At 35.7% G+C, this 23,368-nt stretch overlaps 5 protein-coding genes across 5 annotated transcripts; 1 reads left to right on the plus strand and 4 right to left on the minus strand.

Moving 5' to 3' along the window:
• Nucleotides 1-38: 38 nt before the first annotated feature.
• GCK72_021122 (uncharacterized protein) lies at nucleotides 39-1,590 on the minus strand (the record flags this gene model as incomplete). The annotated part of the gene is made up of 4 exons (XM_053734032.1): nucleotides 39-360; nucleotides 408-499; nucleotides 546-710; nucleotides 979-1,590. The coding sequence occupies 4 exons, from the start codon at nucleotides 1,588-1,590 to the stop codon at nucleotides 39-41; spliced, it is 1,191 nt and encodes a 396-aa protein (XP_053582945.1).
• Nucleotides 1,591-6,196: 4,606 nt separating this feature from the next.
• GCK72_021123 (uncharacterized protein) lies at nucleotides 6,197-8,491 on the minus strand (the record flags this gene model as incomplete). The annotated part of the gene is made up of 5 exons (XM_053734033.1): nucleotides 6,197-6,439; nucleotides 6,647-7,172; nucleotides 7,220-7,269; nucleotides 7,354-7,518; nucleotides 7,871-8,491. The coding sequence occupies 5 exons, from the start codon at nucleotides 8,489-8,491 to the stop codon at nucleotides 6,197-6,199; spliced, it is 1,605 nt and encodes a 534-aa protein (XP_053582946.1).
• Nucleotides 8,492-10,450: 1,959 nt separating this feature from the next.
• Nucleotides 10,451-13,740, minus strand: GCK72_021124 (uncharacterized protein; the record flags this gene model as incomplete). The annotated part of the gene is made up of 5 exons (XM_053734034.1): nucleotides 10,451-10,696; nucleotides 10,858-11,515; nucleotides 11,594-11,652; nucleotides 11,704-11,868; nucleotides 13,063-13,740. The coding sequence occupies 5 exons, from the start codon at nucleotides 13,738-13,740 to the stop codon at nucleotides 10,451-10,453; spliced, it is 1,806 nt and encodes a 601-aa protein (XP_053582947.1).
• A 1,635-nt stretch (nucleotides 13,741-15,375) lies between these two features.
• Nucleotides 15,376-17,558, minus strand: GCK72_021125 (uncharacterized protein; the record flags this gene model as incomplete). The annotated part of the gene is made up of 3 exons (XM_053734035.1): nucleotides 15,376-15,594; nucleotides 16,586-16,744; nucleotides 16,950-17,558. 3 exons carry the CDS (start codon nucleotides 17,556-17,558, stop codon nucleotides 15,376-15,378), a joined length of 987 nt encoding a protein of 328 aa, XP_053582948.1.
• A 2,723-nt stretch (nucleotides 17,559-20,281) lies between these two features.
• Nucleotides 20,282-22,256, plus strand: GCK72_021126 (uncharacterized protein; the record flags this gene model as incomplete). The annotated part of the gene is made up of 4 exons (XM_053734036.1): nucleotides 20,282-20,899; nucleotides 21,194-21,370; nucleotides 21,427-21,533; nucleotides 21,581-22,256. 4 exons carry the CDS (start codon nucleotides 20,282-20,284, stop codon nucleotides 22,254-22,256), a joined length of 1,578 nt encoding a protein of 525 aa, XP_053582949.1.
• Between the last annotated feature and the right edge of the window lie 1,112 nt (nucleotides 22,257-23,368).

The raw sequence follows: 23,368 nt of genomic DNA on the forward strand, positions 1-23,368 counted from the left end.
CGTCAAATGTCTAACCTTCAATGGTGATGTCCTGGAGATCAAGACATTTCTGAGCAGTTTGGTGACAAAGCTGGATCAACTTCTTCTTTCAACTTACAGATTTCTTTATCCATATCAATATTTAAATTATCCATGCAACTTTTTTGATGTCTGGTATTTGAATCGAAATCATTTACAACTCGTACTGCTTCCTGTTCCAGAGATCCCTTGTAGTGTGCCCAAATTGGTCTATTCATCATTGAGTCAATACGAACTCTCAAAGAATTCCCTACCCGAATGAAACATCTATGGATATGCGGATCTGGTTTGACATAATCGACACACTGACGGATTCCTCGAGACACCTTTCGAAGTGTTTGGCTGAAATTGGTTGCTCAACGATTGGAAGGCTTTTTAAGTATACCTACATTTCAAAACATCCTAAAGGAGATGCAATTGACATCATTATCGAAGGAATCTCGAAAATATTCAAAGTAAATCTGTTGTCAGATAAATTGAGCTTAAATCGTGAAATGTTTTTTTTCTAATAACACGTAGCTACTTACCATGGCTATTTCTTCAATTGGATCAGCAGAGTGATCGATTGAAAACTTGACAGTCTTCTCCTCCGGCAAATGTTCTGTTTCAGCAATTAACTCAATGCATTTCTCATCAACATTTTTGTAGTTGATAGTGATAGAATTGAGTTGATTGGATGTGGAGGAGAGCAGCTGAAAGAGAGAAAAGATTGGTTTATGAGAAGCCTTTCTGCTGCCTCTAATTAAAATTAGCCGTCTAATCATTAATGGGGTTTATTTTATCAAAATCCTCTCCAAAAAATGCGCTGGTATCGCCGCGATTACTTCAAAGGCGTAGAGGTAAACGCGGAAAAGAAATGGCTACTGTGGACACCTTTTCCGCGGAAAAGTTATTTTGGACGCAGCATTATAGATCACTGTTATAAAAACAACGACTAATAGTCGTAAAAAAAACTCTCACCTTTCTTACTTCCTCCAAAACTTTCAATGAGAAATCATGTAAATGGATTCTCAAATCCAACTTGCGCCGTCCCTGCCCTTTCATTAGAGGTATGAAGTCGTCAGCCATGAATAAATGATCTTCAAACGGCAAGTGTACAGTAACAATCTGTAGAATCTCACGGTCGAGTAGGTTAACTGCTGATACAGCTTGACTTATTTCGAGAACAGACAGAGAGAACTGTTCCACTTTCAACTTTTCCTTTCTCGATTGCAATGAATTCTCCAAACATCGACACATTCTGTTGATGTTTGTTTCCAGCATTTTCTGATCTCCGTATGTATTCGAAGTAGTTAAAGAAAACTGAATAAAATTCTTTGTCTGATGCCTCACAAATGCTTCCACATCCTCACAAACCACCGATATGAAATAGTCTTCTACTAAATAGTCTCTGAGACTAATCGTTACCACAGTGGATACTCCTGCAGACCCTCCAATATGTTCGTAGTGACACTCCGTAATACTAAGGGGTTGTCTTATGAAACTTCGAGCTTCTTGGTCATTGAAACTAAAACTTATTCTAGTTGCCTCTCGTTTAAATAGTGTGGATATTTCATTGTAGACGATAGGCATTGGGAGTGTCTGGAACACATATTAATGAAGAAAAAAATTCAAACCATCGGAAGATTGAACTTTTGAAGATGTAAGAATTATCATAACATTTTCTCAGCGTTATAAGGATGGGACCTTATTTCAGTTGCATAGAGTCTATGGTTACGATCGGTTTTATGATTGTAGACAAAAGTCATTGGAAGAGTCTGGAACATTATTTAATCTTTAAAAAAATCAAAAACTGGGAAAGCAGTGTCACAACGACATCCTCACTCTTGACAAAAAGTTGTGTACATATTCTTGTGGAAAGGGAAAATAAGATGATAGGAAGAAACATAGAATTATGAAAAGACCAAACGAGGGTCAGTCAGAAATTTTGAGGAAACGAGGACAGACTTGCAGGACCAGTGTGGAAATTTTTACCGGCCCGTGATTGCAGTATTAAAATTAGAAATCTTGGTTTTCATTGTGTTGCTTTTCTTATTATTTTCAACCCGAGCCGACTTGGAAAGTTGTTTATAGGACGGATATTTTGCAATTCTGGGCTGCCCGAGATGAATTGAAAATTCGCTGAGTTTTTTTGCTTCAAAATAATGAAAAAAAAGCAATATTCGAAACAATTTGGTACAACTTTCGATACAAAAATTTCAACAAAACTATATAAAGCACTATCAACATGTCTCTCGTAACATCAATTCATTTTTTGCCTAGCACTTTATCATTTGAGACTGTGTCTTTAAAAAAAAGGAGTAGGGAAGAAGAGACGAGACAAATACACGTAACATTGTTTTTTGATTGATTTTTGTTTTCGAATGGCTTTGTTATATGGTTTTTTGTTGCATAACTTGCTTATGTTGCTGTCTAACTTTTACAAATTGTTTGATATAAATGCTCTCTTCAATATTTTAGTAATAGACTTAAACCGGATAACATTGTTTTCTCATACCTGTCGGTCGTCTGATCATAATTTTTTTGTCTTGGAGAATTTTATCCAAAACTAAATTGTTATAACAAATCAAAGTCTTTCTTTACAAATACCATTTGTTTCCTCATAAAAATCTCAGAGTTTTGATATAAATCCAACTAGAACCAAAAACCTTTTCATAATAGGAATTTGATTGGAGACAGAAAAAACTGTTGTTTTACGAGTGGACTGTCCGTGCACTAACCCAAAATTTTTTGTTAGCCACTGAAATGGTCATTATCATGCAAAAAAGTTTGGGTCGATAAACAATCACAGTGCCTAGAAACAGTGAGTCAAAGTTCAAACCAAAAAATAGAAAGACTCTTATGACTCAACCTAATAGAATAAAAAACATTTTAAAAACTGGGAAAGTATTCCAAAGTGAGAAGCAGTTATGAAGTGGAATGATTATCTTTCATTAGTGCGGCGTGTTTCAAAAAGAACAGTGTCATTCGTCATTGTTGTGGAGAAGGAAATTGAGATGATTGGAAGAGTCAAAGGAGGATGAATATTTTTCATCGAGCGAATACTTTACAAGTCTGCGTTGGCTTGGAAGAGGCCGGAAAGTTTTAATTCATCAGGAGGCTTGCAAAATCAATTTTCCGGAATGCGAAAAAGAAAGAAAAACTGAAAATAATTGAACCCACCCAAAAATGTTTTTAGTTCTTGCAGGAAGTTCCCACCACTTAAAAGGTTTCCTCGTTAGCGAGCTTGGAAAAGGGAAGTTGGAGACTTATGTGCTAAGGAATGGTATGTTTTGAACAGATGTAAACAATAGAATAATACAAGGTAGACGGTCTTAATTGAGTGGAGAAAAAATAATGAAATCACTCCAATTTTAAGAGTGAGGAAAGAATGAAGCCCTGGTACCTCTCGCCAGCTGCGAAGTCAAAGGGAAAGAAGATAAGAATGTTCAGAGTCTTCGACATCAAAAGAAAACGGAAAAGAAAAAAGGGAGATCATTAAAATGAATATAAAAAAGGTGATAAGGCGGAAAAGCAAAAAAAAACGTCAAGAATTGAGGACTCTGTTTTAGAATATAAGACAGGCCAAATTTGAAAATTTCATCTTTTGAACAAGACCTCTCATTTTTTTCAATTAATCAGTGGATTCCCAACGTGGTCATTGATCTTCAACAAATATGGGAATTATTGCTCAATTTCCACACGTTTTGAAGATTTTCGAGAAACCCTGAGTTTTGCGGGAGCCGGACAATGAAATCAGGTTACTCCTGAAACTCTTTAAAAAGACATTCTTAAAACAAAGTGTGATAATTACAAAATCAGTTTATTGACATGAAAAAAAAGTTCAATCACAAAATCACAGATCCGTTTCAGAAACGAATCTGGGGAAATATAAAAAACAAAAGTTTGAAACGTAAATAAAATAAAGCCGTGAACTAATCGTGGATACCCATTCTGGATGCGAGCATCGGGAATGGGGAAACATGAGAAAAACTAGAAAAGGTTATAGGCGTGAACTATGAAATGTGGATTCACATTCTGATTTCACGAAATGGATATGGGGAAATTCGGAGAAGGCCAAATAGAAAGACGATGGGAATCAGAGAGCTTTCACAGAAATATTCTTGTAGACCTCTGAATATACTTCCGGCTAGCCAACATTGAATTTTCTATCGTAAGTCTTCTGAAATAGAACATTTAGTTACGAGAAAGGTTTTATAACAGCTTACCTTTTGCGAAAAAGCATTTGTCTCTTCAAAAACTGTCAAATATCCATAAATTCACGATTAAATCTGAAAGCGTAAATAGAAGATTATGTCACCTGCTTTTCGAATAATATAGGTCATAGAGCCGAAAACAATGTATCCAGATTGTATTGAGAAGAATAGGCTAGCAACATACGACGATGTTGAAAGTTGGCAAAATGAATAAAAAACAACAACAACAGGGAAAGGTCACGTTGTTTTTACTGCAAAAAAAGAAGATTCAGGTATATCGATTATTATTCGTTATTTATTTATTTATTTATTTTTTTTTTTTTTGATGTGTATTTTGAACTCTCGAAAGAGTGGAGATTGAGGGAGATTCTGAAATAAAAGGATATCTTTAAAGCGAATGACGTTTTGTGAAATCAAAAAGGTATTATCGTCTAAAAGATCTAAAATGGTAGTGGTAAAACGATCAATGATACATTCTTCATCAATTTCATCGATCGTGTGTTCAACTCTTCCCCACCAATTTTTCAATAACTTCAATTGAGGCAGTGACTATTAGGAAAATTATGGGAGTTAAAAAGTATAATCGAAAATGATACAAAAACATGACGTGCAACCCAGACTAGTGTGGAAAGATGAATATAATTTCTTTTGTGATCTATATGAAAAGATGATATTTTTCGCTGACAGGAGAGATGAATAAAACATTATTTCTAACTAGCAAACCTTTTGAGTGTGGGAACTTCCAGTTGGTGAGAACAAGAAATCGAACTCATCCAAAAAAGTTTTTTAGCCCAGGTTAATTCAATTCCGCCAATGCATCGTTGTAATTACTATGCTAAATGTTGCCAATCTTCGAGCTCCAGTTTGAGCATTTCAGATTTTTCATAACCAAATTTTGAAAACGGAAATTTAAATTACGAGGCTATAGTATAGGTTCACTTGTTAGTGAGTTTGGAAAAGGACGCTAAATGTTTATGTGATAAATAATGATAGGGTTTTGACAAAAGAGCCAAACGGTCTGAATTGAGTGGAGAAGAAAACAAGAAGGAAATTGCTCCAATTTTAAGAGTGAGGAAAGAATGAAGCCCTGGCTACCTCTCGCCAGGCGCGGAAGGAAAAAAGATAAGAATGGCCTGAGTCGGCGACATCAAAAGAAAACGGAAAAAAGAGAAGGAAGCGATATGAAAAAAAGAACATTAAAAGAATATAAAAAGTGGTAAGAAGGCGGAAAAGCGACAAAAACGTAAACGGGTTGAGAACTCTGTTTAGAATAGGATGACAAATTTAAAAATCGAAAACCAAGTGGTATGAAAACTACCGTAAAAATTGTATTCGAGGTGCCCCTCTATTTGAATTGCCCCTCTAATAGTGGTGCCCTCCGTCGGATCCTTTGAACAATTGAGTTGCATCCTCTAATTGAGGTGCCCGACAATATCGTCATTAACTGACTCCGAATTGTTCTCTCTCATTACTATTTCAGCATTTTTTTGTTTACGTAAAAGTTCGATTAATTCGGCATTAAAAAATGAGGTCTGGCGAATTCGTCGACAAAAAATAGAGGTGCACCCTCTATTTGAATTGCCCCTCTAATAGAGTTGCACTCCGACGGACATTTTGAACAATAGAGTTGCATGCACCTCAAATACAGTTTTTACGGTATTTTAAAAGTTTGAGAGGATTCTAGAAATCGCATTGAAAATTATATTATAATGAGAAATTTCATTTGATTGTGATTCCAGCAAGCTCATTTACATTTTTTACATGCTCTGAATCCGGCAACACATTTGAATTTGAACTTGAATTTTTTCTGTATTTATTTTTACTTCACTCTCCTGCCACTGTATAACATGAGAGTTTGTCTGTTGATTGTTTGCAGAATAAATTATTACTGATAAGACGCAACAAACATTGTTTCCTGTTAAAAAAAAATAAAATTACAATAAAGTTATTTAATTTCAAACATTGAAAAACTATTATGAAATTCAAAAGAATGGAGTTTCACCATGATGGACTCTCGCAAAGTGCAAACGGCCTCCAGTTTGAAGAGGAATTTGTTCAAGCGTTACATGAAGATATTCTGAGGTATTTTCAATTCGGAAATACCAAATATACTTGCAATTGTTGACGACTCGATAAGGTTCTCCCAATGTTCCAAGAAAGTCAGCAGCCAAACAGTTTTTGATGTATATTTGGAACTTTTGAAAGACTGGAGATTGGGGGAGGTTCTGAAATGAAAGATCTTTCTTTGACGCTTTGTTAAGGTATTATTGTCTACATTCTATATTCAGTTTATATTCAAAACAACTCGCCTTTCTGCAATACGTAATATCCTCTGGTGATATTGTTTCCACAATAATATTAATCGTCTCAAAATTCAAAATATTCATCTCTTGAATTGACATCCGAACAGTCAAATTTGTTATCTGCAATACCTTCGCCTTGCTCCATTGCTCAGTTTTTGAAACTTCATCTAGTTCAATAGTACATTCTTCATCAATTCCTTCGATCCTCCTAAGGGTAATACCGGACAAAGATTCTGTGTCGAGATACGGTAGTATATCCATTACCAAACATATTCGGTGGATCATCAAAGTCAATGTGTTGACTTTTAATGGGGACGACCTAGAGATCAAAACATCTCTTATCCCTTTGAAAAACTTTGACATAACTGATTCTTCTTCTTCTTTCGATTTCCAGATTTTTTTATCCATTCCAATGAGTAGCCAATCCATGCATCTTTTTTGATGTCTTGTTTTCAATTCGAAATTATTTACAATTCGATCTGCTTCCTGTTCCAGAGATCCTTTGTAGCGCGCCCAAATTTCTTCATTCATCAATTCATCATAACTAACTCCCGATGGTTTCTTGAGAACCAGGTAATAAGCGAGGATTTGCGGATCTGGTTTGATATAATCAAGACAGTGTCGGATACCTCTAGACACCTTTCGAAGTGATTGGCTGAAATTGTTTGCTAAGTGATTGGGAGGCTTTTCAAGTACACATACATCTGAGTACTTCCTAAACTTGATACAATTGACCTCATTATCGAAGGGATCTCAAAAGATATTTATAGAAAATGTGTTCTCTGACAGGTTGAGCTGAAATCTTAAAATTGTATTTTTAACATGCACCAACTAACCATGGTCATTTCTTCAACTGGATTTTTTGAGCACTCGAATATTAATTTGACAGTCTTTCCATCTAACAAGCGCTGTGGTTCTTCAATAAACTCGATGCATTTATCATCAATGGTTTCAAAGTCGATGATGATACAATTGAGTTTGTTGGAAGTGGAGGTGAGCAGCTGGAAAAGATTTGTTGATGAGAATTTGAGTTTTGAAAAAGTTCAACGCGCGTTAGCTTTAATATTTTTTAACATTTCGTCGTGCCACATACGGTCTCCTAGGATGATTTCAGAGACATATTACGTTATCAAACGTGGAATGTCACAAAAAATGAAAAATTACAGAAAATTCACACGTAAGGGATTTTTTAAACAAGGAATGAAGTGGCCATCCATTTTCTCGAGAACCAGGGCAAATCTGGAAAAGCTGTCACACAATTTTGTTCGAAACTGTGATATAAACCTACTTATATTTTTTGTGTTTTTCTGTTGATTAATTTTTTAATAGTAGCGAAACATGCAAAATCCTCACCTTTTTCATTTTCTCGAACACTTCAAATGATAACTCATGTAACTTGATTCTCAGATCCAACATTTGCCATCCCTGCCCTTCTATTAGAGGTATGAAGTCATCTGCTGTGAATACCTGATCTTTAAACGGTAAGATTACAGTAACCTTTCGTAGAATGTCACGGTCGAGTAGGTTGACTGCTGCTTCAGCTTGATTTATTTTGAGAACAGGGAGAGATAAATGTTCTACTTTCAACTTTTCAGTTCTCGATTCCAGTGACTTTTCCAAACATCTACATATTCTGTTAAAGATCGGTTCTAACACTTTCTGATCTCCGTCGGTATCCAAAATATCTAATGACAAGTAACTCAATGTCTTTATCTGATGCCTCACAAATGCTTCCACATCTTCACAAAACACCGATATAAAATAGTCATCTATTAAATATTCATCGAGAAGGTATGTGACCACAGTGGATACTCCTGCAGACCCTCCAATATGTTTGTAGTGAAATTCTGTATTATTAATTAAAGACATTGCACGCCATATTGTACTTTGAGCTTCTTGGTCGTTGAAACTAAACGACATCATAACTGCATGGTCTTTATGTCGTGTGTCTATATGATCGTAGGCGAAAGGCATTGAAATTTTCTGGAACATTAAAAAACGATTGTTTAAATCAAAACACTTGGGAAATATTTCAAGTTGCGAAAAAAGTTACGACTAAGTAAGTAAGTGAAATGAATATTTTCCATTAGTACGGTGTGTTTCAAATAGTAACAGTGCTATCCGTCTTACTAGAGAAAAAGAAATAAGAGAATCGTTACGGGACCAGTTTGGGCCGGGTTCGCTGTATGAAAATTCAAAATCTTACTCAATGAGGTTCATGTAGAGCAAGAGACAGTCAAATTTTGAGTGCTTTTTCTGTAATCGGTGGTTCGATTCCACCGTAGTCTAATTTGACAACCACTTGATTACAACCTTTCGTGCAAAAAACAAAAAACAAAACATCTTCTTTATGAGCAGCTCCAAAGAGCAGTACTCCAATTTCCATATCAGTTATTAGATTAGTTTTAATTAATAGTTATAAATTTTGAAAAATGTATAACTAATTATATCATATACTAATGTGTCAGCATAAACAATCAAAAATCAAAAAATTCTCTGCCCTTCCATTTTAAAAAACATTCTCAAATGATAAGGTATTGTTTTGTTGAATGACCTTATGTTGACATTTTGAAGAAAATCAACTTACAGTTTTTCTGTTAGCAGTTTTTAAAAGTTTTCCACTCATCCCGGCCAATTTTTCAAAAATTTTATCGAGGCAGTGACTATTAGGAAAATCAAACAACTTGCCGGGTCGGTTAAGGTTCGAAATATCGAGAAAAAAACATTTCTATAAAAACAAATGTGTGGTAGGAAACCAATCTTTTGGTAGTTATCGAGATTAACAATCGTGTGGAAAGATGAATAACATTATTTTGTGATCAATGTAGAAGGAGGATATTATTCACTGACAGGGGACATGAATAATAATTCATCCTCTTACAAGTGAACCTTTTAAGTGGTGTATATATTTCCGTTTTCAAAATTTGCACATGAGACCTCTGAAATGCTCAAACTGTAGCTGAAGTTTGACAACTTTTAGCATGGGAATTACAATGCCGCGTTCAATCCATTCATTACCGCCCTCAGAATATTTAAAAAGAAACTGTGACCGATTGGGGCAGTTGGGGTAAAACCTTTGGGTAGGGTCGTTTTTTTTTCAAGTTTTTTTGCATGACATATTCTGCTACAAGAAACCATTTTAATTAATCAGAAGGTTTGCAAAAGCTATTTTTAAACCGCAAAAAAAGAATCGAATCCATCCAAAAAAGTTTTTAGTTTTTGCTGGAAGCGTCCACCACTTAGAAGGTTCTTTTGTTAGTGAGTTTGAAAAAAGGACGGCAAAGACTTATTTGCTAAATAATGGCTGTGTTTGAACACATACAAACAATACAATAATTCAAGCCAGACGGTCTTAATTGAGTGGAGAAGAAAATAAGAAGGAAATTGCTCCAAGAGTGAGGAAAAAATGAAGGCCTGGCTCCTTGTCACTGGAAGGCGGAGTCGAATGGAAAAAAGATAAGAATGTCGGCGACATCAAAATATTCAAGAGAAAGAAGGAAGCGATAAGGAAAGAGATTGTTAAAATGATTATAAAACGTGGTAAGCAGGCGGGAGAAGAGAGAAAAACGTAAAGAGTTGAGAACTCTGTTTTAGAGTAGGATGACAAAATTAACGATCGAAAATCAAGTGGTAGGAAAACTATTGTAAAAGTTTGAGAGCATTCTAGAAATCGTATTGTAATGAGAAGTTTGAATTTGATTATGACTCCAGCAAGAAACGTAACTATGTAATAAAACTTAAATGAACTCTCCGGTTTCCACCATTTGAATGTGGCAATGAATTTGAATTTCTTATATTTTTATTTTACTCTTCTACCACCGAAAAACATGGCAGTTTCTCTGTGGAATGTTAGCAGAATAAATTATTACTGATCAGATGCTGCGAAGATTTCTTCCAGTAAGAATTTTATAAACTTATTTTATTTCAAACATTTCACAAAAAGAATGGAGTTTTATCCTGATGGATTTTCTCAAAATATGAACAGCCTTCAATTTGAAGTGGTCCTTGTTCGAGCGCTACATATAAATAGTATTGAGTATTCTCAATCCGGAAGTACCATATATACTCAAAGTCGTCGACGACTCGATAAGGTCCTCCTAGTGCTGTTAAAAAGTCTTCAGTTGAACAGTTATTGATGTGTATTTTGAAATTTTGGAAGACTGGAGATTGAGGCAGGTTCTGAAATAGAAGAATGTAATTAAAACGATCTACTTTTTTAAAAATCAAATATGGGTTTTATTGTCTACATGATCTCAGATTGTAGGGTAAAAAATTAGTTTAATATGTTGTCAAGTAAAACAACACTCGAAAAAGTTAATTTTATAGTCAAAACAACTGGCCTTTCTGCAATACGTTATATCCTCCCGCGACATTGTTTCCACAATAATCCTAATAGACCCAAAATTCAAAATATTCATCTCTTGAATTGACATCCGAACAGTCAAGTCTTTTATCCACAATTTCTTCGCCTTGCTCCATTGCTCAGTTTTCACAATTTCATCCAGATCAATTGTAGATTCTTCATCAATTTCTTCGATCTTCCATATTCTAATAGAATCCAAATATTCTGCGTCGAGATACGGTAGTATGTCCATCACCAAACATTGCAAGTGGATGTTCAAAATCAATAAATTAACTTTTAGTGGGGATGTCCTGGAGATCAAAACATCTCTCATCCCTTTGAAAAACGTCGACATAACTGATTCTTTTTCTTCTTCTTTTATCTTCCAGAACGATTTATTCATTCCAATCGCTAAAAATTCCATGCACGTGTTTTGATGTCTTGTATACAAATAGAAATCATTTACAATTCGAACTGCTTGCTGTTCCAGAGATCCTTGGTGAATTTGAATGATTTCCTGATCAAACAATCCGTGGTCAACACCAACAACTACACTAAAAGAACGAATCGTAATCTGATAAAGACGGATATGCGGATCTGGTTTGATATAGTCAACGCAGTGTCGGATACCTCGGGACACTTTTCGAAGTAATTGACTGAAATTGGTTGTTCATTTGTTGGGACGCCTTTTAAGTACCTATATTTGACGACATCCTAAATGTGATGCAATTGACCTCATTATCGAAGGGATCTCGAAGATATTCAAATGGCGTTTGTTGTCCGATAGAGTGAGCTGAAATCACATAAATGATTTCTCTAATAATAATCATCTTAATTTACTTACCGTTGCCATTTCTTCAGTTGGATCATCAGCGTGATCTATTGAAAACTTGAAAAAATACTCTCCATTTGACGAGTGCTCTGTTTCAGCAATTAACTCTATGCATTTCTCATCAATGGTTTGATAGCAGATAGTGATAGAATTGAGTTTGGAAGTGTAGGTCAGGAGCTGAAAGAGAGAAGTTTTGATTTGAAAATGCCCTTTTGGTAAATTCAACGGAGTTTCAATATTCATGACTGTCAATAGTTTCTAGTTGTACGGTTAATGTGGCAAACAATTTCCAATTGAAAAAAAAATGTTGTGCGAGCTAATAAAGACGCAAAATAAAGACGTAACAGAAGCCAGTGGAAAAGTCATTTAGAGCTAATCTTGAGAACGTTGACGCCGAAATATCTTTCTTATATAAAAAACAGACTTGCAAAACTCCGGCGCGGCCCGGCCCGGCCCGGTTTCAGCCCGGCCCGGCCCGGCCCGGCCCGGTCGGCCCGGATTTGAATTTTTGAATTTTTTTCACTAGAAATTTTTTTTTCAATAACTTTTTTTTCAAAATTTTTCTCAAGTATATGTAAAAAATGCGTTTAAATTGGGATATGAGATCCAAAAATTCCAAAAATCGCTCACTTTTTCACTTTTCGTGCACTTTATCAGTACATTTTAATAGAAATTCTCGTCGTCTGTACATGAAATGCATGCATAATTGTTCATTTTTCAATTTTTTCTCTAAAATTTTTGAAAATATTGCTTTCTCGTGCACGACGAAGAGAATTTCTATCGAAATGTACTGGAAAATTGCATGACTAGCATCGATTTTTGGCATTTTGAGGTCTCATAACTCGCTTTAGACTCATTTTCAGACATGAATCTACAAAAAGATTATTTTTTCCTGGCGTTCTGAATCGATTCAAATCAAAAATCCTAAGTTTAGGAGTAGTTGTTATCCCCTTTGAAAAAATTTTCCGAAAAAATCGAAAAAAATTCGAAAAAAAAATTGAATTTTTTTAGTACTGAAAATCCGGCCCGGCCCGTTGCAACTTTGATAAAAAACCGTGTGGGCAATGTCTGTAGATTCGTCGGTGTGTTTTCCAGGATGTCAGCATTTAATTGGTATTTACAAAAATACAAATTATCGAGAAAACGCGCCGAAAGCGCGTCAGGCTTTACTGGTTAAAGAATTACTGGGTTTTAAAAAATTGCCTAATTTTTGGGATTTACGGACCCTGAAACCGTTTTTTGGATAACGCGATACAGTTTTCTCAAGTACGCTCTACCGAAGTCCTTTGCGTTTCTTAATTCTTAGCTAATTTTCCGGCATCAATAGAGCGCATTTATATAATCCAAATAGGGAAACATCAAAAACCCTACCTTTCTCACTTCCTCTAACAATTGCAATGAGAATTCATTCAACAGAATTCTCAGATCCAACCTCTGCCGTCCCTGTCCTTCTATTAGAGGTATGAAGTCTTCAGCTGTGAATACCTGATCATCAAACGGCAAGTGTACAGTAACCAGCCATAGAACTTCACGGTCGAGTAGGTTGACTGCTGATACAGCTTGGCTTATTTCGAGAACTGACAGACCGATACGTTCCACTTTCAACTTTTCCGTTCTCAGTTTTAGTGAGTTCTCCAAACATTGACACATTCTGTTGATGTTTGTTTTTAACATTTGCTCATCTTTATAGGTATCATCCAGAGCAGTTAAAATTAATTTAGTCAACTGGTTCATCTTATTTCTCACAAATGCTTCCACATCTTCGCAAACCACCGACATAAAATATTCATCTACTTCATGTTTATCAAGTTTAAACTCGACCAAAGTGGATGCTCCTGCAGACCCTTCAACTTGTTTGTAGTAAAAGTTCTTCTTATTATTGGAAGATTTGGTTATATGCCTTGCAGGGTCTCCAACATGTTTGTAGTTTTCTGTCCTAATCGGGGATAGCAATATTGTACCTGTAGCTTTTTGGTCGTTGTAATCAATGATTAATCGGGTTGCATCGCGTTTATATAGTGTGTCTATGCTATCGTAGACGAGAGGCATTTGAAGTTTCTGAAATTTTTTTTATTATTAAAAAATATCAAAGAACAGGGAAAGTGTTCCAAGGTGAAAAACAGTTATAAAGTGAAATGAATATTTTTCAATCTCTGAAACCTCAAAAGACTAGAAAAAAAGAAAAAATGACTAGAGAAAAAGAAAAACGAGAATTGTCTTCCTCTCTCCTGATAAAAAGTTGTGGGATTATTGTGGAGAGAGAAATTGAGATGATAGGAAGAGTCAGAGGAGGATGAAACTGATAAAGAATGTGTTTTTCTTTATGAGCCGACCCCGCAAGGAGAATACTTTGCAAGACTGGGTTGGCCGGGAAGATGCCGGAAAGTTTTAATTCATCAGGAAGTTTGCAAAAGCCATTTCAAAATGCAAAAAAAGAAGAAAAACTTTTAAAAATTTTTCGCTGGAAGTTCCCACCTATTGTTTCAATACATACTGACAATAGAATAATTCAAGCCAAATTTCAAGTCTTAATTGAATGCAGAAGAAAACAAAAAGTAAATTGCTCCAATTTTAAGAGTGAGAAAAGAATGAAGCCCTTGCTACCTCTCGCCAGGGGCGGAGTCGAAGGGAAAAAGATAAGAATGGCCTGAGTCGGCGAGATCAAAAGGAAAACGGAGGAGAAAGAAGGAAGCGATACGGAAAAAGAACATTAAAATGAATATAAAAAAGGGGTAAGAAAGCGGAAAAGCGAGAAAAACGTAAAAAGTTGACGACTCTGTTTTAGAATAGGATGACAAACTTGAAGAGCGGAAACCAAGTGGTATGAAAACTACCATAAAAATTGTATTTGAGGTGCCCCTCTATTTGAATTGCCCCTCTAATAGTGGTGCCCTCCGGCGGATCCTTTGAACAATCGAGTTGCACCCTCTAATTGAGGTGCCCGTCAATATCATCATTAACTGACTCCGAACTGTTCTCTCTCATTACTATTTCAGCATTTTTGGGGTCAACACGTAGTTTTTTTTATAAAAGTTCAGAATTTTCTTCGTTTTTTCCCGTAAAAGTTCGATGAATTCGGCATTAAAAAATGAGGTCTGGCGAATTCGTCGACAAAAAATAGAGGCGTACCCTCTATTTGAACTGCCCCTGTAATAGAGTTGCACTCCGACGGACCCTTTGAACAATAGAGTTGCATGCACCTCAAATACAGTTTTTACGGTATTTTAAAAGTTTGAGAGCATTCTAGAAATCGGATTAAAAATTATATTATAATGGCAACACATTGTTTCCTGTCAAAAAAATAAAATTACAATAAAGTTATTTAATTTCAAACATTGAAAAACTATTATGAAATTCAAAAGAATGGAGTTTCACCCTGATGGACTCTCGCAAAGTGCAAACAGCCATCAGTTTTAAGTGGGATTTGTGCGAGCACGACATGAAGATATTCTGGGGTATTTTCAATCCGAAAATACCATATATACTTGATGTTGTTGACTACTCGATAAGGTTCTCCCAATGATGCAAGAAAATCTTCAGTTGAATAGTTTTTGATGTATATTTGGAACTTTTCGAAGACTGGAGATTGAGGGAGGTTCTGAAATGAATGCATTTAAAATAAGAAGTTGATGCTTAGTCAAATTGAATACGGGTATTCTTGTCTACAAAATAGAAATTCAGTTTCTATTCAGAAGAACTCGCCTTTCTGGAATACATGATATCCTCCTGCGACATTGTTTCCAAAGTAATCTCAATCTTCTCAAAATTCAGAATATTCATCTCTTGAATTGACATCCGAACAGTCAAATTTTTTATCTGCAATGCCTTCACCTTGCTCCATTGCTCAGTTTTTGAAATTTCATCTAGATCAATTGTACATTCTTCATCAATTCCATGGATTCTCTGTATGATAATAGATTCCAAACAATGTGCATCGAGATACGGTAGTATGTCCATCACCAAACATTGCCAGTTGGTACTTAAATTCAAACTTATAACTTTTAATGGTGATTTCCTGGAGATCAAAACATTTCTTAGCAATTTGAAAAACTTCCACAAAGCTGAATCGTCTTCTTTTTTTAATTTCCAGGTTTCTTCATCCGTTCGAATATATAGTTCATCCATGCAACCTTTTTGATATCTTGTATACAAATAGAAATCATTTACAATTCGAACTGCTTGTTGTTCCACAGATCCCCTGTAGTCCGGTATACATCCTCGACTCATATTTTCATATATAGTAACCATCGAATAATTCTCGATCCAAATATCATATTTAAGGATATGCGTTTCAGGTTTGATATAGTCAACACAGCGTCGGATACCTCGCGACATTTTTCGAAGTAATTGACTGAAATTGGTTGTTGCTTCGATTGGGAGGCCTTTCAAGCATACTTGCAAACCGGGCCGGCACGTAGCTCGCTTCAAACTCAATATTATGAGCTGAAAAATATACCGAAATGTAGATCTCGGCGAGTTCTATGTCCGTGACCTACTAAAGGGCCAGATGGCTATTCGTTATTGTGCCGCGGGCCGGGCTCGAATGGCTTTTTTGGCAATTCCCCCGTTTTTTGGCACTTTTTCCCGGCCTGCGACATATTAACGAATAGTCATCCGACCCGTAGTAGGTCACGGACATAGAACTCGCCGAGATATACATTTCGGTATATTTTTCAGATCATAATATTGAGTTTGAAGCAAGTTACGCGCCGGCCCGTGTCGGCCCGGTTTGCAAGTACGCTTACAAGTATACCTACATTTCAAAACATCCTACGTGTGATGCAATTGAACTCATTATTGAAGGGATCTCGAAGATATTTATAGGAATTGTGTTGTCAGATAGGTTGATCTTAAACCATACAATTGTTTTCTCTTATAACACGTACCTACTTACCCTGGCCATTTCTTCTGGATCATCAGAGTAATCTATTGAAAACATGACAGACTTCCCATGTGACGAGTGCTTCGCTTCAGCAAGTAACTCAATACATTTCTCATCGATAGTTTCATAGTTGATAGTGATAAAGTCGAATTGGGAAGCGTAGGCCAGGAGCTGGAAGAGAAAATAATTTGCGGATGATAATTTGAGAAGCTTAGCGAATTCCGCCGTGCCGCATCTTTTGTAAATTTTTGAACTTTACAACTGAAAACTGTGGGGTTTTGGGTTTCTTGATTTTTCACTAATTTCCCAGCATTGAGGGAGGACACATATATAATTCACGATTTCCTAATAGTAGTAAAACATTGAAAACCCTCACCTTTCTCACTTCCTCCAATACTTCCACTGAGAACTTGTGTAAATAGATACTCAAGTAGAACCTCTGCCTTTTCTCTCCTTCTCTCAGAGGTATGAAGTCTTCAGCTGTGAATACCTGATCTTCAAACGGCAAGCGTACTGTAACTATTCCTAGACAATCACGATCGAGTAGGTTAATTGCTGATACAACTTGACTTATTTCAAGAACTGACAGAGATAAATGTTTCAATTTCAACTTTTCCGTTCTTGATTGCAATGAGTTTTCCAAACATCGACACATTCTGTTGATGTTTGTTTCCAGCATTTTCTGATCTCCGTATGTATCCAAAGTAATTAAAGAGAAGTATTCCAATTCCTCCGTCTGATGCTTCACAAATGCTTCTACATCTTCGCAAACCACCGATATGAAATTGTCGTCCACTAAATGTTCACTGCGATCAATTTTGACCACAGTGGATACTCCTGCAGACCCTCCAATATGTTCGTAGTAACATGTTGTCCAATTAGAGGGGTGGAGTGTACCTTGAGTTTCTTTGTCGTTGAATCTAAACCATATATTATTTGCATGACGTATATATCGTGGGTCTGTATGATCGTAGACGACTGGCATTAGAAGTTTCTGGAACGGTATTAATGAAGAAAAGAATTCAAACCATCGGGAAAAAGAGAAAATTCTAGAAAGTAAGAAAGAATCCAAAATTACGACACTTTTAGAAAGTAGACAGGTTATTAAATTATGAGAAAAATTTAATTAAAAAAAGAACAAAGGCTCTATTCCAGTTAAGATGTCCATTGAAAACTTAAACGTCCCAAAAAACACTTAGACGTCCTTTGAAACATTCAAACCTCCTTTCGGATCCCAAATATGTTCAAAAATGTATTAACGTCCCAAAAAACATTTCTGAATGTTTTGTGGGACGTCTAAACGTCTTTCGGTACGTCTAAATCTTCAGAACTATATTTTGGGATTTCAAGGGACGTTTAAACATTTTATGGGACGTCTAAACTTTTGAAAGGACGTTTTGAAAAAAATAGAGTTCGAAAGGACGTTTAAGTGTTTTAAGGGACGTTCAAGTGTTTTTAATCAGGACAGAAGTCATATTTTTATGTCTGATTCTGATACTTCAAAAAATTCTTAACAACTTTCATCATTGGAGCATGTGCTCAAAATCGCTCTAAACACCCTAAATTCACGTTTTCCCGGCTCAAATTGATCTTTCGTGGAAGAGTTTTCCCACGCGGATTTTCTGAAAAAAACACGAAAATTTGTTGAAAAAAGCAAGAAAACGAAAAATCGAGAAATATGACTTCTGTCCTTCTTTAAGGGACGTTCAAGTGTTTTTTTTTAAGTTTTTAAAGGACATCTAAACTGGAATAGAGGCAAAACAAACTATTGAAATGTTGAAGATTTTAGAATTGTATTATATTCTCAGCGTTATAAGAATGAGACCTTATTTCAGTTGCATGGAGTCTATGGTTACGATTGATTTTATGATCGTAAACAAAAGTCATTGGAAGAGTCTGGAACATTATTTTATGTTTTTTTAAATTCAAAAACTGGGGAAGCAGTGTCACAACAATATAAGTACGGCGTGTTTCAAATAGTAACAGTGCCAGTCGTTTGACTAGAGAAAAAGAAAAACGAGAATCGTCTTCCTCACTCTTGATAAAAAGTTGTATACATATTATTGTGGAGAGGGAAATTGAGATGAAGTCACAGGAGGATGGAAGTTTTAGAGACCTGCCTACGAGTGCTAGAAGTTTTGAGAAAACGGGTCAAGACTTGCAACGGACCGGCCTGACCCAGGTTTGCAGTACAAAACTTCAAAATCTTACTCAATCAGGTTTATGAAAAGCAAGAGAGAGTCAAATTTTGGTCGGATCGGTATCAAAATGTACATCAGAACCTCAATATGAGGCCGGAAAGTTTTAATTTATCAGAAGTTTTGCAAAAGCCATTTCCCAAAATGCAAAAAAATAAAGTGAATTGATAATTATATCGATCTCTAAATCCACAAAAACTATTTTCAGTGTCACAACGACATTAGTACTGCGTGTTTCTAATAGTAACAGTGCCAGTTGTGTGACTAAAGAAAAAGAAAGACAAATATTGTATTCCTCACTCTTGATAAAAAGTGGTGGTATTATTATGGAAAGAGAAATTGAGATGATAGGAATAGTCACAGGAAAATGAAAATTTTAAAGATATACCAACAAGAGCAAAACGTTTCTAGAAAACGGGTAGACACTTATAACGGGCCGGGCTAATTTGGAAATTTCAACTGGCCCAGCCTGACCCGGGTTTGCAATATAAAAATCCTATATCAAAAATTGGAAAATTGGTAATTAAGTAAACGTTTCTTTATCAATATTTTCAACCCGAGCCGACCCGGAAATTTGTTTATAGTACGGATACTTTGCAATTCTAAGTTGGAGTAGAAGAGTTGAAAATATGGAAGAAAAAATCTGCTGAGTTTCTCTGCTTCAAAATATTAATAAAAGCAATATTTAAAATAATATTTGTTGTCATACAAATTTCGACACACAAATTTCAACAAAACCGTGTGAAACACTACTAATATATATGCACATGTTTCTGGTGTTGTCGGTTTTTTTTTGTTTGCCTAGCACCTTATCATTTGAGAGTGTGACGTAATAAGAGGAGCAGAGAAGGAAAGACGATACATAACACGTAACATTGATTCTTGGTTTTTGATTGTTTATGCTGACACATTATCATACTCAATATACTACGATTCGTTATACGTTTTTTAAACAGTAAACATTTTTAATCAACTAGTAGGGGTTGACCATAAAGATGGTGCTTTCGCCCGAAAAATTGCAAGATATTGTCAAAAATCGATTACATCATAGAGAAATCATCGTTTTCAGATTAAGTCTCCGCTGCACTATCATGGGGCTACCGCTGCCACCGAAATTTGAGTCTCTCTTTCTTCACATGATCTTCATTGAGTAAGATTTTGAATTTTTGTACTGTGAACCAGGTCCGTTGCAAGTCTGTGCCCGTTTTCTCAAAATTTCTGATATTTGTTGGCACCTCTTTAACACTTTCATTCTTCTATAACTCTTCCTATCATCTCAATTTCCCTCTCCACAATAATCCACAACTTTTTATCAGGATAGAGGAAAGCTATTCTCGTTTTTCTGCTTTTCCAGTGTGACGAATGGTACTGTTACTATTTGATAGTGATTTTTTGAGGTTTTAGAGATCGAAAAAATAATAATTTCACTTTATTACTATTTCGAACCTGGAATACTTCCGCAGTTGTTTGATTTTTTTAATAATTAATAATAATGTTCCAGAAATTTCCAATGCCTTTCTTCTACGATCATGTAAACACACTAGAGAAACACCATCCATCTGGAATAGTTTTCAGTTTCAATGACGAAGAAACTGATGGTGAAACATGGCATTGGCATTACGGCGATTCGACAGAATATCGCTGCAAATATGTTGAAGGGTCTGCAGGAGCATCCACTGTCGTCACGCTTCATGGCAGGGAATGTTTAGTAGAAGACTATTTTATATCGGTGGTTTGCGAAGATGTGGAAGCATTTGTGAGAAATCAGAAAAAGGAAATGTATTACATTAAATTAGAAGCTTGGAAACCCTATCGAGATCAGAAAGTGTTGGAAACAATCATCAACAGAATGTGTCGATGTTTGGAGAACTCATTGCAATCCAGAACTGAAAAGTTGAAAGTCCAAAACTTATCTCTGCCGGTTCTCAAAATAAGTCAAGCTATATCAGCAGTTAATCTACTCGATCGTGATTTTCTATCAATGGTTACTGTAGACTTGCCGTTTGAAGATCAAGTATTCACAGCTGAAGACCTCATACCTCTAATGGAAAGGCAAGGATGGCGAAGGTTGGGTCTCACGATCCAGTTACATAAGTTCTCACCGCAAGTGTTGGAGGAAGTGAGAAAGGTGAGGGTTTTTGATGTTTCTCCATTAGGAAATCGTGAATTATGTAAATGCGCTCTATTGATGTTGGAAAATTAGTAAAGAATCAAGAGACGCTATGGATTCTGCCACAGCGTAGTTGGGAATACTGTATTGCGACAATCTCAAAACCGGTTGTGTGGCCTGCCCCATGGATGGCGGTTCCAGAAACGATAGTCGTCGTCTCAAAACTAAATTTCCAATTATGAGTTGTCAAATTACAATGAGGCAGCACCAAGAGAACTCAAATTCTCATTACCAAATTCTTCTCTCTTTCAGTTCATTAACTGCACATCCAAACAACTAAACCTTATCATTATCAAATATCAATACATTGATGAAGAGTGCTATAAGTTAATTGAAGAAGCAACATTTTGCAAAGTTGACCTCATTTTGACAGGCGAAATTGTGTTTGGAGTAAATGACTTTCGTGATCAACTTCAAGAAATTACCATGGTAAGTAAGAACCTGTTATTAGAGAAAACAATTTCACAATCTTCAAATGTTTACAGAGAAAGCGTTTAAAGCTTAAGCTATCAGACAACACAATTTCTATAAATATATTCGAGGTCCCTTTGATAATGAGGTCAATTGCATCACATTTAGGATGTCCTCAGATGTATGTGTACTTGAAAAACCTCTCAATCCAAAAATAACTGATTTCAGTCAATCACTTCGAAAGGTGTCTAGAGGTATCCGTCAGTGTGTTGATTATGTCGAACCAGATCCGCATATTCTTAGTTATTACATTTGGCTTGGGAATTCTTTGAGAGTTCGTATTGACTCAATGATGAATAGACCAATTTGGGCACACTACAAGGGATCTCTGGAGCAAGATGCAGTTCAAATTGAAAAAGATTTCGATTTGAATACAAGACATCAAAAAAGTTGCATGGATGAACTATATATTGAAATGTTTAAAGGAATCTGGAAGTTATTAGAAGAAGATCATTGGGTTCGGTCAATGATTTTCATACGGCTAAAACATGCTTTGATGTCTAGGACATCCCCATTGAAGGTTAGAAAATTGACGTTGATTACCCACTGGCAATGTTTGCTGATGGAGATACTACCGTATCTTGACGCGGAATATTTGGAATCTATTAGCATACAGAGGATCAGAGGAATTGATGAAGAGTGTACCATTGATCTAGATGAAATCATAAAAACTGAGCAATGGGTCAAGGCGAAGGAGTTGTGCATGAAAACTTTGACTGCTCGAACGTCAATTCAAGACATGAATATTTTGAATTTTGAGACGATTGATATCTCTATGGAAACAATGTCACCAGGGGATATTACGTATTGCAGAAAGGCGAGTTGTTTTGAATGGGAATTTTGATCTTGTAGAAAATAATACCCGTATTTGAATTTATAAAACTTCAAGTTATATTCTTCTATTTCAGAACCTAACTCAACCTTCAGTCTTCATAACGTTCAAGATACAGATCAAAGTTTGTTCAACTGACGACTTCCTTGCATCATTGGGAGAACCTTATCGAGTAGTCAACAATGGCAAGTATATATGGTTTTTCCGCATTGAAAATACCCTGTTCTATCTTCATGTAGTGCTCCAACAAATCCCTCAAACGACGGAAGGCCGTTTGAATCTTGCGAAAATCCATCAGGACGACACTCCGTTTTTTTAAATTTCATGTTATTTAGTGACAGAAGACTGAAATAAAAAATTTGATATATAAGTAAGGAATTTAAATTATAATTAAAATTTATTGCCACATTCAAAGGATGTAAAGGAAAGTATACTAGAGAGTTCATTTAAGGTATATTGATTACGTTTCCTGCTATAGTCATTAAATTTTCTGGAACCATTGTTTAATTATTTAAAAACTTTCTAAAGTCAAATGATTTTTTTCGATCTCTAAAACCTCAAAAAATGCGTTTTCAGTGTTATACCAATACCATCACCAATGTCAATAGTGAAAATTTGTCAGCAAAAAGAAAACAAAAATCGAGAAATAATGTGGCGTATCTTGTTTGCTTTCCCTTTCTGCGCATTTTTTTACGGAACACTTCCAAATGATAAGGAGCTAGGCAAACAATGAACTGACAATAAGATAATAAGATAGAAATTTATATGCGAGTAGTGTTTTATATAGTTTTGTTCTTTTATCATCTCAATTTCCCTCTCCACAGTAATACCACAACTTTTTATCACGAGAGAGGAATACGATTCTCGTTTTTCTTCTTCTCTAGTTAGATGACTGGTACTGTTGACATTCCAACCCTTGCACAAATTTATGGACAAAGTCATTGATCAACGTGTCCCAGCTCGCGTCATCAAATACCATGTCGATTGCCCGTTCGATTCCTTACGTCTTCCTAACAAATGTTCGTCCGACCTCCCATGAATGAAAAAAACGGGGAATGTTACTATTCCTCGGGGTTGCTCATAAAGAAGTTTTTTTGAAGAAGGTCCAGAAACTTCCAATTCCA

The sequence above is a fragment of the Caenorhabditis remanei genome, chromosome V (genome assembly GCF_010183535.1).
Source record: "Caenorhabditis remanei strain PX506 chromosome V, whole genome shotgun sequence".
Lineage (NCBI taxonomy): Eukaryota > Metazoa > Nematoda > Chromadorea > Rhabditida > Rhabditidae > Caenorhabditis > Caenorhabditis remanei.